The following is a 17,098-nucleotide window of genomic DNA, read 5'->3' as shown; positions in this document are numbered from 1 at the left end:
GTTACAAGTATTCAAGTTCCAAGTATAGCTTCGGAAAGCTAGCACTTTTGGTCAACAAAGGTTGCAACTCGAAGACCACAACCGCTTAATAGAGGACGACATCTTTGAAACCAATAGTCTTATTTCGAGATTAGGTTAGAACGAAAAAATGAAACTTTGGCATACGAGAAGAAAATGAGGAAAAAAACCTCAACTTATGGCAAAAGTAGTACTATGAATTTGCTAGTTTAAAAGTCAAAATAAAAATTACAACATCAACGTATCCTGTTTAGTCCCACATAGTGGGGTTTGAAAGAGTAGAGCACATATAGACCTTACCTCTACCTTGGGAGATAGAGATGTCATTTCCAATAGACCCTCAGCTTATATAAAGCAATAATAAAGCAGGTCAAATATGAAATACAATTTATAAATTGTATTAAAAATATAAGTCTTAAAATTATCTTAATAAAATTAAAGGTTTTTAGTCTCCGAGATTTTCCTTTTAAATTTATTTAATTGTTATGTGTTTAAATTCCAAAATTTTAATACAAACTTAAAAATTCGGGCTCAATTAGGCCTAAGGGTGTTGGGATTGAAATAACGTGGCATAATGTGGAAGATAATCGTTGCAAAACTCGAACAACGATAAATCAGACAACAACGACAATATACTAAAAAAAAACATAATATTATAATATGATTTGGTCAAGTGACCTATATATTGAGAAACCTAATATTAAAAAATAAACATTAAAACTATGAGAGAATAATCTCTCCCTAAATGAAATTCTTTTAATGACTACACAAAAGGATAAATATGGTAGAGTCCTTTTCTACAAAGAAAACATTTTCTATCAAGAAATTCTTTTTGAAGTAAAACACAATCATGGTAAAATTCAAATAAGATAGGAAATTCAAGGCAAACCCTAACAAAGATGATGCAATCCTAGTTATCCCAAGGTCACCTACGTGGAATCAAGGCGAGGAGCTCCACTGATCACAAGGAATATGCATGAAGATGAGCACTCGTGAGCATGCCTTGACACCATTTCGGAGATCCCAAGTGATGAAGATTGCATGGGAAGACGGATTGGAGAAAGGGAATGAAGATGGCTGCGCTTGCAAGGAGGCTACTACTTAAAGGCTAACATTTTCAGATTTCAAGTTCAAGGAAGACAACCAAACAAGGCCCTTACTTCATTAAGAATAGATTTGTAATAACATAGTTGTCTTTCTTTTTTATCTAGTATAAATAAGGGTATGTTTATTTCCCTAGGTAGACTATTTTGATTATTGCTATTGCTATTGTAAAACTCTTGAGAGTTGAGAGCTTGTTTAAGCTATTGATTGTGAACATTGTTGAGAGGATTGGTTATTAGAGTGTTAAATCCCTCTTGGTCAGCCTAAGAGTTTGGTGTTCCTATTGTTCCTAATTTAGAGGTCTTAGTTAATGGAAGAACTTTGGTTGCTAAATTGGATCTTTAGTTGTGTCAAATTATATATCCTTTAATTTCTTGTCATTTTCTTATAGTTTCGTTTTGATTATTGCATCAAAAGGGATAGTGGGTCAGTCGACCCCCTAAAGCAGGCTCCTTAAGACGCCCGTAGCCGAACCCTGAGCGGTCGCTCTCCAAGCTCCCACCCGATTCCTTGACATCATTAGTTTGGTAAAATGAATTTGACGGGAAAAATAATTAAGACCACAAAAGATTATGATGGGAATAATAAATACTCTTTCATCTTGATTAGAGATCTCAAAATGACATGTGGTACAAAATGAATTTTTAATGTGTTTCAAAAATTAATCGAGCCTCAGTGCACATGAGAAATAAATAAATTAACATGATCAAATAACACTCTAAAAAAATAGCGCTTGGTGTGAAATGCTTTAATTGTAAAGTGGGCTTCTTAGGCCTCATTTGTTTATACATATTGGAGTCCGAATCAATGGTTCGGAGAACGTCATTAAGTACGTTGTTTGCATTAAGATCTAAGCACTTATTGGGTCGAATAGGTCTTAATCATTAAGATCTTGGCCAAGTCTTATATCATTAAGAAGTATTTTTGTATGGAACTTTTTTATCACCAGCTCCAACCCCAACCCTACCCCCACCCACTCTCGACTCCAACCCCACCCATCCACCTCAACCCCACCCCACCACCCACCCACCCTCCACTCCCTACCACGCCCACCCACCACCAATCCCACACCACCCACCCCCACACCACCCACCCCTCGCCCCAACCACCCACCACCCACTCACGCCTCCACCCCCACTCAACGCCCCCACCACGACTACAAAACATCTCCACCATTACTAGTGAACATAAATGTTTCATTTTTTTTAATCATATAATATTTTATTTTATTAAATTTGTATTTATTTTCTACTATTTAGTTACTTTTTAATTTGAATTGTATATTTATTATATTTAAATAAATACATTATGCACATTCAGATATTGAAAAACAAACAGTCTTAATCATTCAGATGTTCGGTTTAGAACAACATCTTAATCATTCGGATAATAGCATTCGATTCAACGTATTAATCTTAATGAAAACAAATGAGACCTTAATGTATATCCTCTAAATTAATAAAACTATAGAGCACATGAGAAACAACCAAAATTACAGATGGTCAAATAAAATATTCTCAAAAATAACACTTGGTATGAAATGCTTTAATTGTAAAGTGAACTTTTTAGCGTATATCTTAATTAATCAAACCTAATAAAATAGCAAATGACCAAATAAAATATATTTTAAAATGATATTTGTACTAAAACGGATGATCAAATAAAATAAGTACCCTCTCCGGTTCAAAATAAGTGCGACTTAGTATTTTTCACAATCATTAAGAAAATACTATTCCTATAAAAACAATATTAGATTCTGGAAAAAAAATATTTTAACTAAATTATCCCTAATTAATAAGACTCTTACCTATTTATTATCTTGAGTAAATGGGAAAAATTTGAAAAATAAATTTAATTTCTCTTTTATTATATTTTGATTCAAAATAAAAAGTTAAGTGGACTTTAAATCCACAAGTACTTTTAAAACTCACGTTATTCTTCATAGTTACGTGCCGATGACGCCGGCAGCCTGTTCTAATATGTACTTTTTCTCGTGTACCCAACGTTTATGTTGTTCCTCTCGGGAACTTCTTTGCTCTGTTCTGATTCAAAGTTGTGAAAAAACCGCACTTTCCGTTTGGCTTTTTCAGTAAGCAGTCATTATTGCAAAATCCTTATAATCTAGTGTAATCCTTATCTGTACTTGGCGTAGGGCAAGTATAAATACCAGACACACTCTCATCCATTAACAGCAATACATTTTCTTTAGAGTCTTTACTTAGAATACAGTAAACAAAATGAATATCAACAGGGCAGCTTCGATTTTACTTCCTTTAGTGTTCTTCTTGGTTTTTTTCCAAGAATCAGTTCAGGGGCGCCCTCTTTCACTGTCGATGTCCAGACCCAAGCCGGATGATGTTGCTGTATTTGCTCGATGGCTTGTTTCTCAGAATTCTTGGGGTGTCCTCAAGTACGAATTTGCCTTCTTTTCTCTAGTTTTTGTACTTCTATTTATTTGCGTGTGATTCTTGAATTGGTATCTTTCTGTCTGAAAGATTGAATCTTTTACTGTGGTTTGTTCTTTTTAGTCAACCCCAACTAGTTTGGGATCGAGGTGTTGTTGGTTGATTGATTTGCTTGATTTTGTTTATGCTTTGGTTAGATGTAGCTTCATTAATGTTCATACCCTAGATAGATCTTGTCATTACTGAATGATACTCCCTCTGTCCTAAAATCCTTAGTCGCATTTCACTTCTCGACACTCAGACTAAATAAACTTTGACTAAATTCACCATATTGATATGAGAAGAATTGCAACTTATAAGGTGTAGCTTTTCATATAGTTTTTGAGCCTAATTTTTAACTTTTAAATGTTGAATTAATCTAATTCAATTTAGCTTCGAAATTAGTCAAATTGACTCTCGGAACATGACAACTGTTTTTGGGATGGAGGGAGTATTTAAGTGTAAAGCCACATTTTTCTTGGGAAGTTTGTTTCCTTTTGAGGGGCTAGAACTTCGACACCCCTTTGTCGATTAACATGTTAAGTCTGCATGACAGCTGGATTGTTGTCTATGCTGTCATTTGTGGCAGCTAAAGTCAACTTATTGGCTATAACAGATTAACAGTACTGGCTTAAAGTCTGGTGTTGTATATGGAAAAAAATAAATGATACTAACAGATTGGTAAAAGTCCAAGTAATTTTAACTGAAACTGATATAGTAACCTTTCTTTTGCAGTACTATATCAAGTGATATGGGAGGAGCGCCATTCGGGTATGTTAGTCCACATCTCTGGACATTGTTTCGGAAGCTATATCTTTTGCTTTTGCACATCTAGGTTCTGCTTATGGATATATCGATTTCATCTCATAGTCTTAAATTCTAAAAACACACTATTTTGAAAAGCTTTTCTGCAGTCATGTATTTCCTGATGTTCAGAATTCCCACACCACTACAAAAAAGGAAAAGCGCAGGATTGGAGATGTCTTTAAGAAAAGAATCCCTCCTACCCAATTTTAAAAATTCGAGTTTTGACTCTTAAATAAAAGCCTCAAAAGGCTCTTTTAATTCAATGCCCCATGTTACTTCAGAGGGGGAGGGGTCAAGAGGATTGTCATCATGTTATTTGGTATTGGGAATGTATTTGTTTCATGATTACTGCTAGCATACAATTTACAGTATTTCTTTTATGGCGTTCTAAAGTTGCATGATCGCAAGTCAAGAATCACTCTAGGAAAAGTAAATGTCCACATAAAAAAAAGTTGAATGGTGATAATTTTAATTGAGGATGTTGAATGGTGATAATTTTAATTGAGGATTAGTTCTTTCTTCAATTTTTGAAGGGATTTAGGCTTTGAAATCTTAAGAAGCTCCCAGCATAGAACTTTATGTTTCTTGAACCCTGAGAAACTTTAGAACTAGAGATGGAGGATTTGTCAAATGTGATCTTTTATGGATTTGATGCTATTTAATCCTGTTCTTCCACCAGTCATAACTTGTTTTAATAGTCTTGAGTCTCTTGAAGTATACTCTATTGTGCAGGAATGTTGTCTCATTTAGTGATGGGTTACCAGACAAAGGCCGTGGCATACCGTACTTCTACTTAACAACGCTTGATCCCACTGCTAGAAATGCATTAAAAGATGAGAGATCATCATTTACAATCAGTGAGTACGCGATTGGAACTTGTGGCAAGAAAGATCCTGAGAACCCATCTTGTGCCAAAATTACCCTAACGGGAAAGGTGGTTGCACTAATAACTCTTCTCCTTTAAACAAGAGTTTTTTTTTTTTTTTTTTTTGATGAAGTTGTCTTTTAAACAAGAGTTCTTAGCGGCTCATTGAGTATTCTGAATCCCACTCTTCCAGGCCATTTTTCTTCACACCAAAGTTCAGTGCTTCCCCTTAGTGTTCCCTTTTTTTCTACATTTAGAGCCTGTTTGGATTGACTTATTTTAAGTGCTTTTAAGCCAAAATAGCTTTTAAGCACTTTTGTAGTGTTTGGGTAAAATAAAAAAGTGCTTTGAAGCACCTGTTTTTAAGTCAAAACAACAAAAATAAGCCAAAAGCCATAAGCCAAAATTCCTAACTTATGGCTTTTAGCTTATAAGTCAAAAGTCATAAGCCCATCCAAATGGGCACTTAGGGTGTGTTTGGTACGAAGGAAAATGTTTTCCATGATTTTTTTTTTTCTCGGAAAGTGCTTTCAGGGAAAATAAGCGGGTTTCTTACTTACTTCTTATGTTCATTACATAAGCAAAAATATTATCGAAAAGCGTTGTATATAATCTAGACAAGTACTTGGGGGGTGGGGGGGCGGGGATGTTGGTTACGTGATTGGGGTGAAGATGAGGTCTGTTGGAGGGTGGGGTGGACACGATCAACGTGGAGTGCCACTTGTGGAGCTTGATTTTCCTACTTCCCCCAGGAAGGTCATTTTCCTCATTTTTAAGAACTTGTTTTCCTAGAGATTTTTTTCCAGAAATTTTGGCCAACTGAATATGGAAAATTGGAAACATATTCTGGAAAATGTTTTTCTCCATAACGAACACACGCTTAGTTGCTATGCCCTTTAGCAGTAAAAATTAATTTGTGCATTTGTGGATGGTACAACATATTGATGCTCTTCTCTGAACCTTATGCTAGGTTGAATATGCGGTGGCAACTTTTACCATGTTTTTGACATTTTTGTTTAATTTTGACTCTTCCTGAAAACTCAATATTATGCTTTGCTGGGGATTTTAAAATACTTGCACGTTGTTGCACACATTTAATTCTGAAATAGACTGCTAAAAGGGAACTAAAAAACTATAATATGTGATCTAATTGCTAATCAATGCTTGTAAATGTCATAATATGTATAATTGGAAAATCTGTGTTTCACTATATTTGCTATCGTTCTATGTTCTGCTAATTGAAACAATTACGATGTAGATGGATTCACTTGGTAAGCATATGAACAAGCTGCTGATATGCAAACTTATGGCTTTGTTGTCTAGACTAATAGTTGCTTCTTTCTTTTGTAGTTTCTTTGTCCTAAACTGTAAAAATATCATCCACATTCTTGGTAACATTATCAGACATTGTCTTTGTGCTGTTTTAGTTGAAAGTGCTTAATGGAGATCCAAAGGAAATTAGCTTTGCTCAAACTGCTTTATTCACAAAACACCCTGAGATGAAAGGTAAATGTCATCTTCTTGAGCTGCCATTCTAAAAGTATTACCCTCGTCCTATGCTTACTATTTTGAACCAATGGCAGGTTGGCCCAAGGGTCACAATTTCCAGATCTTCAAATTAGAGATTGAAGATATATTTATGATCAATTGGTTTGGTGGTCCCAAACCTCTCACTGTGGATCAGTATCTGCAGGCTATAATGTGAGTTTAGACTTTAGAGAATTAGAGCAGTAGGAAAGTTGCTAAAGAAAAAGTCAAATGTTCTTGATTCTCAATGGATTGAATAAAATGAAGGAAAAAAAATTATCGTTCGTCTCAATGTTGATTTCATTCCTTTTAATCCTTACGCAGGGATAGTCTCATGGCTATTGCATGAATGCCCTGTACGTATACAATCTGCAGACACGACTGGTTTAGGGGATGTGAAAAGGGTTTTATGGTGTCGCGTTGCTTTCAGTGATCAATGAAATTCAACTGTAAATAGGAGATACTTGTGAAGCTCATTAACATTCATTCACGCATGCACTTGATGGCATATTTTATGGCTTCTTCAATACTCAATTGTGATTCTGATTTGTAAAATAATGAAGGTTGATTGCAAATAATGGGATGCAACATCCTTTTAACTATTCCACAGGTCTCCGGATATTGGCTGGGAAGAGAACTTTTGTAAATATTGTTTTAGAAGAACGGTGTTCGTTAAATTTGCACAATTTATTAAAGTATTGTTTTATAACATCTAATACCTCCTTGGTTCTTTTGGAGACAGAGTTGCAATATTATAGGATTTGAAAAGGAAGAAATTACCCTTTCCTTATGTCATCATGCATCACCATACTTATCACCTTTTTATGTTTCTTTTTGGCCACTGATTATCCTTTTATTACATAGTTGCCTGATACGGTTTGGGTCGGTTATTGGTTAATTATTAGATCGGTTTTTAAATGTCTACAAATATAACCAAACCAGAAGTAAAATAATATATATAGATGTCGGTTTGGTTCGGTTTTTTTTACGACTAGTAAGATTCAAATATCATTACCAAATACTACGGCCCAAGCTGCGAACTTTCTTGCGTATTGAGAAAGACAAATGAAAAGAGATAATTTTTACTTTTTATCTGAGCATGACTTATTAGAGTTGGGCTGTTGACAATGACATGCCCCAGTAGATCAAAATTAAATTAATAATTAAAAGGTATAAAATATCTTTAATTATTTATGAAAAGTTAATATTATACATATAAATAATTATAAATTTTATGTATATAATTATCGGTTTGGTTTGGTTATTTTTTTACTACCAGCCAACAAAACAAAATCAAATTTTTTTATTCGGTTTGGTTAAATTTTCGTTTGGTTTTAGTTTTAAAAGCGTGAACATCCCTATCAATTATTAGATCTTGACAGCTTCATGATATATAGATGTGGTGTTATTTTTTTTGGTAAATAAGATTTTCATTACCAAAGTAAGCTTTGAAGTGCAGAAAAAAAAAAAACATCTGAGCACTGGACAATGAGCCCCAGTGCTTCAGACAACCACAATCTCTACCAGCCAACAGAACAAAAAAATGTAGCAAAGTAGCATCCCTATCATGACAAATTTAAGAAACTATACTGGGTAAAAATCAGAGTAAAAAAATCAATAAAAGGGGCAGCCTTTCATATATATATATATATATATATATATATATATATATATATATACCAAAACGGGTATAACGTGGACTCCTCCACGTTATACCCCAAATTTTTTCTTCATGTCAGACATCACAAACAAAAAAAAAAAAAATTATTTAATGGTATAACGTGGACTGATCCACGTTATACAAATAATTTTGTATAACGTGGATCAGTCCACGTTATACCTTTCATTAATTTTTTCTCCCCAAAGTTTTACAAATAGTTTGTAAGACGTTGCCTCTATTTAAATCATATTCGGCTGTGTTTTTAATAAAAAAAAATTATTGATTTTTTTAATTTTTAAAGCATATAGTTAATTTCAGTGATTAACTCAAATAAATATTTTAACACATGCAATAATTAAATATGTGTTATATATGCGAACAGAAATAAAAAATATTAGGAGTATTAGGACGTTGATGACGAGGCACTTGCACAGTAGGCGGCTCAACACACTCTGCCGGTGGTGTATAATTGGGAGCGAAACTCAACATCGTCCCCAGAGAGGCAGCAGCCATGGACTCTGTATTAATGTGGCTAAACATCTCTGCTATTTCCTTCACTTCATTAGACTTGGTTGGATCTTGGATAGTCTCCTGAGCCAACCTGTACGATTCTTGATGTCCTAAAGCCTAAAAAAAAAAAAAAAATACGAGATTTGATAGTGGTCTAAGACACATATAAAGACATCAAACATCTAATGGAATGTAATGTACGTATCGGTGCCTCATGTGCACGCTGATCATGTGTTGGTATCCTCTATCCACATTATGCGCGGATTTCCTATGAAAGTGCGCGGTGACGTCGATACCAACAAAAATACTCTGATAATGACTCTGGGTCTTGAGTTTCATACTCTGCCAGAATTACCCTTTGTCGACGATTTTCCCACAAAAAGTCCGTTTGTGTAAAATTTTGTTGATCCTCCACTGTTATAGCATACCGCTTGTCACGTTTGTAATGAGAAGGATCAATCTCAGCACATGGTCCCGGAATATGTTGCTTCCTACCGAACTGTCTGAGAACGCGGTCTACCATGTGCCACTCTCGATAGATCCCACAAATAAGGGGAACCTACGCCATCCAATTAACTCGACCACGCCGACACCACTCAGGGAGTCCATTAATGATGGCCTCTAAATAAGGCTGCCACACAAACTACGATAGAAAGAACATAAAATTACATGATAATAAAATAAATAAATTACACATAAGCGTAACTATTATATCAAAACGCCATTAACAACCATAATTATGATAAAATACCTGACCATCTGTTAGGTTGTCCAATACATCCCTACATATGGGTAGCACAACACGTGCCTCATTTTCGCGAGCTTTACGATGAGTCCACTTTCTTGCAAGAGCTGTGTGTGGATGAAGGGCCCTGGGTGATGGCTGCATCGGTATAATTCGCTCCCAAGCCCAAACCTATATTAAAAATTTAAAATAAATACATAAAAATCTTATAGCTATCAAATAGGACAACCAAATAAAATTATATAATTTTAAAGGTCACGTACCTGCAATAAGGAAATGAATCCACACACATCCTTGGCTTTCTTCAACGAAGCGCGGCATAAACAAGTATACAAATATGACAATGCAGCCGCTCCCCAAGCTTGTCTACTCATTGCTCTAAGGTCACGCATGTCAAGCAAATAGTCTAAATTAAGTAAGTCACCGGACTTATCCGGAAATATCGTGCCGCCATAAAGCCATAGCAAGTACAACCTAACCCGCTGTTGCACAACAATTTCTGGGGTCTGATATGTAATGTCATCTAAGCCTCTAATATATTCAATTAATTTATTTAGTTGGGAAAAGTATTCAAAACACACTCTAACTTTGGCCGAAATTGCTATAACACACTCCAACTTTGCGGGAGTCCTATGACCCCCCCCGACTATTTTTTTGTGTATTATTGAGGGTATTATTGGTGACGTGGACTCAATAATATTCAATATTGAGGGACTCACTTTTTTGTCCACGTCACCCAACAATACCCTCAATAATACACAAAAATAGTCCAACACCATTAAAGTGTGTTATAGCAATTTTGGCCAAATGGAGTGTGTTTTGAATACTTCTCCCTATTTAGTTCTAACCTACTAACACCATTAAAACAATCCGGACTGTGTGCCCAACCAATAAGCTCATGGATTAATTGTTGCCACCCAATAATACTTATATTTTTAGCATTAACATCATTCAAGGGATTACCATCAACAACCATGCCAAACATGAGCTCAATATCTTGTAATGTGATGGTCGCCTCACCCGTACGCAGATGAAAGGTGTGCGTCTTAGGACTCCATCTCTCTATAAGTGCAGTGATGACTGCCCAATCATATGATACACATCCTACCTCTACTACTCCCCTAAATTCACACAGACCAAAGTAATCAAGGATGCGAGGATGACGCTTCACGTGCTTCCAAAATTCGGTATCCGCGCGGCGTGGAAACAGGCATCCGGTCGGTCCTCTCAAGGCACCATCCCACCGCGACCGTGATCGATGCTTCTCCTGGAGTGTTAACACATCGTACACTTCTGGCCCCGGATGTACGCATACCCGTGGAAGCTTCATACCTTAGATTAAAAAAAAATTAAAGTCCAGATCAAGCTATTTGGAGTAACTTACTATTAAAAAAAATATTATTCCAATTTTAGCAGAACAAATATGCACTTGCTAGATAAAGCTAACTTCCATAAGCCTTATTTAGAAACCACTGATAGTGGACCACATTAATACCTATAAGGTATAGATAAAATAATTGTCCACCCACTTACACTTAGGTCCCATATAATAAAGCATTATCATGACATTTTAAGTATCTTTTTTTTTTTTGGATACTGAGGCATCAATTAAGTTTCACTTTTCTGGCTATATAAATATCACATTAAAGGTACAATGAAAAACAATTAGTTATTCAGATCTTTTATATAACAATCCACCAAATAACAGTAACATAACGACAAATTTCTTCAAAAGTGCTACTAAACAAATCAGACATTTTATATAATAATGCTTCTAACAATCATATCTTAAGTCCAAATTAAAATAACACAAACATATATCTTATACGTATTAAAATAACACAAATAAAAAATAACAATTAAGATATATAAGACAAACAGATATCCTACATCTACTATAAATATACAATATTATATGAGTTAGAAAAATACCTTAATTTAGATAGCAACAAAAGATAAAGATGAAGAAGTTGCTCTAAAAATTAGACTGTAACGCAGGGTTTAAAAAGAAAATAAATGGAGGAGAAGGAAAAGGAGAAGGAGACGGAGACGAAGATAAAATTCTGTAACTTCAAAAGGATGGAGGAAGAGGAGGAGAAAGGAGAAAAATTAGGGCAACAATGCACAATGAGTCGTGGACTATCCTATAACATTGCCACTTCCCCCTCTCCCCGAATTTTAATTGTTAAGGAAAAATATGAAATACTCGAAATTTTAAAAAAATCTCTAGCTGCGAAAAAGCGACCTTACTTAACATTTTTTTCTTATACGCTTCAAATTATACAATATACCCAATGAAATCTCACAAAGTGGGGTCTAGGAAGTGTAGAATGTACGCAGACTTTACCTCTACCATGATAGAAAGAGTGTTACAAGCAATTCAAAGCAAGACGAAAAAAGAATAACTAACAAATCATGAAAACACATTAATACAATAGTCAGACGCTTCAAATTATCTTCACATAATAATATTATATCAATATGTTTTCTGCCATCAACCTGTGTATTTCACTTCTGTTTAGACAAAAATGTTATGACCCGAATAGCCAAACTTGCTTGAAGAAAGGTCTTTAAATTCGATCGATTGCTTAACCTTTCTTGATTCAATTAAACCCAATTTTTTAATTGATTAAATTTTATATATTGACATAACTTATCTTAACCTGTTCAATCTTGAGTTTTGTAAAACTGTAAAATGTAAAAGACAAATGATGAAAGAATTTTCCTTGTTGTTATTGTTACGTACGAAGGCACGTTATATAGCAAATACATGGAATGAAATAGCAAAACAAACTCGTACAAGTGTCCTATTCTAATTGGTCACCTTCTAACAAACTAATTATTATATCAGATTTTATATTTTGATATATACAAAAAAGAAAACTAATATGTAAATGTGGAAATTGCTTGGAAGGTTCTTGAATGTGTAGCCACGTGTCCAATTTAATTTTGAATCAGCCACTCTTTCCCATGTGAACATATCTGCACTTTTCTCTTTCATACTTCTACATTTTCATATTTCCACACACACTTGTATATCTTGTATATTCACCGGAAAACATCAATATATCAACTAAACCTTTTCCTTTTCCTATGAACTCGTGATTGTCAAGTTCATTAATAATTCCAACACCCCCCCTCAAATTGGAGGGGGGCGAACCCCCAATTTGCCCAAAAGAAAGCGATGAGAGGTACCATGAAGGGGTTTCGTAAAAAGATCTGCAACTTGGGATGAAGAAGGAAGAAAGGAGAGGGAAATTAAGCCAGCAAGGTATTGTTGACGGACGAAGTGACAATCCAAGTCAACGTGCTTCGTCCGTTCATGAAAGACCGGGTTTTTAGCTATATGTATGGCTGCTTGGCTGTCTGAATGAAGAGAAATAGGGAGATCCGGTGGAAGAGTTAGGTCGGAAAGAAGTCGGACAAGCCAAGTGAGCTCGGCAACAACCCGACGCATCGATCTGTACTCAGCTTCGGCGGATGATAACGAAAGGGAAGGTTGTTTTTTCGATTTCCAAGAAATGGGGCTACCACCAAGGCTAATGTAAAATCCGCTCACAGATCCGCGAGAATCCAAGTGGCCCAATCAGAGTCGCAAAAAGCCAACAATGTAAACGAAGGAGAAGAATTAAGGAAAAGACCCAAACTCGGGTCAAGGAGTAGATAACGAAGAACATGATGTGCAGCATTTAAATGGTTTTGATGGGGAGACTGCATAAACTGGCTTAAGTGCTGTACAGAGAAGGCGATATCGGGTCTGGTATGGGTCAAGAAGTTGAGTTGACCAATCAAACGTCGATATGCAGTCGGATCTGGGAGTGGAGAACCCATGTCAAGATGTAATTTTTGAGTTGGGTCTAAAGGAGATGTAGCAGGCTTCAAGTGAAGAGCTCATACTCGAGAAAGGAGTTCAAACAAATTTTCGTTGATTAAGGATCAATCCTTGAGGTTCACGAATAACCTCAATTCCCAAAAAATAATGTAAGTTCCCCAAGTCTTTGATTTTGAATTCGGAGTCTAAAAACAATTTCAAAGTCTTTAATTCTTCTGGGTTGTTGCCAGTGAGCAAAATGTCGTCGACATAGACGGCTAAAATTGAAACAGATGTTCCATGAACTTTGTAAAAAAGGGAATAGTCGTTCAAGGAATGTGTGAAACCTTTAAAACTCAAAGCAGCTGTTAGTCTTGAATACCATTGACGCGAAGCTTGTTTTAACCCGTAAATTCTTTAATCGACAAACTTGGGTAGGATCAACAACTTGTAACCCAGCTGGAAATTTCATGTAGACTTCCTCGTCTAACTCACCATGTAGAAACGCGTTATTAACATCAAGCTGATAGAGACCCCAATTTTTCTTAACTGCAATGGCCAAGACACATCTGATAGTAGTAATCTTGACGACAGGACTAAAAGTTTCTGTAAAATCAACTCCTGCTTGTTGTATATCACCTCGCACAACCAAACGTGCCTTAAGCCTCTCAACAGTACCATCTGATTTTAATTTAACTTTATAAACCCACTTTGAGGGAAGTGCTCGCTTTCCTGGAGGCAAAGTGACTACTTCCCATGTGTCATTTGAGATCAAAGCTTCCAATTCTTTGGTCATGGCATCCTGCCATCCTGGGTAAAGAATAGCTTGAGAAAAAGTTGAGGGTTCTTTGATTTGTGATAAACTGTTGATGTATTCTTGATTAGCATTAGAAAGTGCGGAAAATGCAAAAGGAGGAGAAGAGATAGATGAAGAAAAACAGGCATCAGAAACATTAGAGAGACGAACACTGTTACAGATATAATCTTCTAAGTAAGCAGGGGTTTTCACTGATCTGGTAGATTGTCTTAGTATAATAGGATTAGGGACTAGAGAGATTGGAGCAGTAGAAGACTCATTAGGTGAAGAAGAAGGTGGTGTACTCTGGGGATTGGAATTGGAATTAGGTGTAAGAGGTGAGGAATCATTAGGTAGAGAAGTGGTAGGTAACAGAGGGGAATCAGGCTGTGCATTAGTTGTAGGAGTAGAAACTGTAGGAGTTAAAGGCTCAGGCATAGAAGGCAAAGAAGATGGAAGATTAGATTGTATGGGTTCATCAAAAGGAAATATAGGAACATTAGACTGGGCAGTAGCATAAGGATAAATATCTTCATAAAAAATCACATTTCTAGAAACCAGATATTTTTGTGATTCTAGACTCAATAACTTGTACCCCTTTTTCCCAAAAGGATAACCAAGGAAAATGCAAGGTTACGCACGCTCAGTGCTAATTTGGATCCGCCATGTGAATGTGTAGAGGCAAAAGCAAGACAACCAAAACTTCTTAAATGAGAATAACTAGGAGGATGCCCAAATAATTTTTCATAGGGTGTTAAGAAAGAAAACAGTCTTGTGGGGCATCTGTTAATAATATAGGTAGCAGTCATAATAGCATCTCCCCAAAATTTATGTGGCAGTTGGGATTGAAAAAGCAAAGCCCTACAGATTTCCAAAAGGTGCTTATGTTTCCTCTCAACCACACCATTTTGTTGTGGTGTGGCCACACAAGAGGTTTGATGAATAATGCCTTGAGAAACTAAGAAACTAGCATGTTCAGAACTTGATCCTAATTCCCATGCATTGTCGGACCTAATAGCTTTAACTTTTCTCTGAAATTGTCTCTCTATCATGATCAAAAAGGATTTGAGGATAGGGAAGGCATTGCTTTTAGTAGATAACAAAAATGTCCAAGTTCCTCTACTAAAATCATCAACTATGGTTAAGAAATATCTATATCCATCATAGGTGGGTGTTTGGTAAGGCCCCCAAGTGTCAATGTGTATCAAATCAAAAATACCTTTAGAGGAAATTTGGCTATTTGTAAAAGGCAGCTTATGTTGTCTTGCTAGTGGACAAATAGTGCAGGGAATAGGAAATTTAGAACAAACATCATCTGAAATTTCATTAATATTTTGAATGTTTGAAAGGGGCATATGACCCAACCTTACATGCCACAACCTGCTTTTAGTAACAGAAAAAGAACTAGAAGATAAATTGGATACAATATCCTTCTGGGAATTGAAAACTGACTTAGAAGCTAAACTGGATACAATATCCTTCTGGGAATTAAAAACAGACTTAGAAACTAAACTAGAAACTCTAGAGCTGGAATCTGTAGAAGAAGAAACCACTGGAATTCTATGCTTGAAGATGTAAAGACCATTCTGACTTTCACCAAGGAGCATTGGGCTCTTCATTGAAGGGCCCTGCATAAAACAATGAGAAGAGGTGAAAAATACTATGTTAGAAAGCTGTCTGCACAACTTGTGAACAGACAGAAGATTAAAATGAAAACAGGGGACATAAAGGACATTGTGAATGATAAGATTTGAGAAAAGTTTGACTGACCCTATATGAGAAACTTTAACTTTCTGAGAATTAGGTAGACTAACAGATATGATTTTAGGCAAAGGTTTAAAATTAAAGAAGGAAGACTTGTTGTAACTCATGTGTTCAGTTGCACCTGAATCAATGATCCAGGTAGTCTTAGAATAATTTCTAGAATCAACTTTTAAGTTTAAAGAAAAAGGGCTAGGACAAAGGGTTATACCAGCACAATTCACAGATGCCATACCATCAGAAACAGTGCTTTGATCTCCATTTTTCACATGTTGAAGCATTTGCATTACTTGTGCCAACTGCTCAGGAGAAAGAAGTTTCCCTTGTTCTCCTGTTTCTGCATTAGACATGAACACTTCCCCAGAATTCTCATTAGAAGACACTGCATTACCCTGAATTGAGTTCTGAAAATTTCGCTGCTTAGTAAATTTGAAATTAGGTGGAAACCCATGAAGTTTGTAGCATTTCTCAATAGAGTGACCTGGTTTCTTGCAGTACTTACAAATGCTACCAGATTTCTTGTTGTCATAATATGTCTTTTGTGTTCTGAAATCAGTAGCAAAGGGTTTTTGTGGGAAATTTCCCTGGTTTGCAGCAACAAAAGAAGATGACTCTCCTGGGTATTTTGGTGTGTTGTGAACTTCTCTTTGTTTTTCTTCTTGGACTAACAGTGCATATGCATTAGAAATAGTGGGTAAAGGTGAAATCATAAGAATGTTACCCCTAGCACCACAGTATGAATCATTGAGTCCCATTAAAAATTTAACAAGCCTTTCATCTTGCTTAGATTTAATGTTTTTCTCCTTTGCTTTGCAGGAACAAATGCAAGAGCAAGGGATAAACGAATCCAAAGTATCTAATTCATCCCAGAGTCGTTTAATCTTAGTAAAGTAAGTGGCTATATCAGTTGGACCTTGAATAAGGTCGCTTAGTTCTTTTCCGAGTCATACAATCTAGCTCCTGAGCTTTGTCCAAACCTGGCTTCTAATTCCTCCCAGATATCCTTAGCATTAGCATAATAGAGCACACTTTCAGAGATGTCTCTAGATA

General features: G+C 35.8%; 3 protein-coding genes across 4 annotated transcripts; 1 reads left to right on the top strand and 2 right to left on the bottom strand.

Annotated features, from left to right (window-relative positions):
* The first annotated feature begins 3,059 nt into the window (after positions 1 to 3,059).
* Positions 3,060 to 7,476, top strand: LOC132047161 (uncharacterized). The gene is made up of 6 exons (XM_059438081.1): positions 3,060 to 3,532; positions 4,302 to 4,337; positions 5,106 to 5,307; positions 6,666 to 6,744; positions 6,822 to 6,939; positions 7,090 to 7,476. The coding sequence occupies exons 1-6, from the start codon at positions 3,360 to 3,362 to the stop codon at positions 7,112 to 7,114; spliced, it is 633 nt and encodes a 210-aa protein (XP_059294064.1). The 5' UTR covers positions 3,060 to 3,359; the 3' UTR covers positions 7,115 to 7,476.
* Positions 7,477 to 9,224: 1,748 nt separating this feature from the next.
* Positions 9,225 to 10,233, bottom strand: LOC132048385 (serine/threonine-protein phosphatase 7 long form homolog). 2 transcript variants are annotated; one of them, XM_059439290.1, is made up of 3 exons: positions 9,944 to 10,233; positions 9,687 to 9,851; positions 9,225 to 9,578 (listed from the first exon to the last, which is right to left on the bottom strand). In XM_059439290.1, exons 1-3 carry the CDS (start codon positions 10,070 to 10,072, stop codon positions 9,495 to 9,497), a joined length of 378 nt encoding a protein of 125 aa, XP_059295273.1. In that variant the 5' UTR covers positions 10,073 to 10,233; the 3' UTR covers positions 9,225 to 9,494. The 2 variants fall into 2 exon arrangements, with proteins under 2 accessions (XP_059295273.1, XP_059295274.1); XM_059439291.1 differs by having other exon boundaries at positions 9,225 to 9,566.
* A 3,607-nt stretch (positions 10,234 to 13,840) lies between these two features.
* On the bottom strand, positions 13,841 to 16,803 carry LOC132047909 (uncharacterized). Its single transcript, XM_059438882.1, has 4 exons — positions 16,260 to 16,803; positions 16,058 to 16,172; positions 15,668 to 15,964; positions 13,841 to 14,837 (listed from the first exon to the last, which is right to left on the bottom strand). The coding sequence occupies exons 1-4, from the start codon at positions 16,801 to 16,803 to the stop codon at positions 13,841 to 13,843; spliced, it is 1,953 nt and encodes a 650-aa protein (XP_059294865.1).
* Between the last annotated feature and the right edge of the window lie 295 nt (positions 16,804 to 17,098).

The sequence above is a fragment of the Lycium ferocissimum genome, chromosome 2 (genome assembly GCF_029784015.1).
Source record: "Lycium ferocissimum isolate CSIRO_LF1 chromosome 2, AGI_CSIRO_Lferr_CH_V1, whole genome shotgun sequence".
Classification (NCBI taxonomy): Eukaryota; Viridiplantae; Streptophyta; class Magnoliopsida; order Solanales; family Solanaceae; genus Lycium; species Lycium ferocissimum.
The sequence above is the reverse complement of the archived record's forward strand: the minus strand, read 5'-3'. Positions and strand labels throughout refer to the sequence as shown.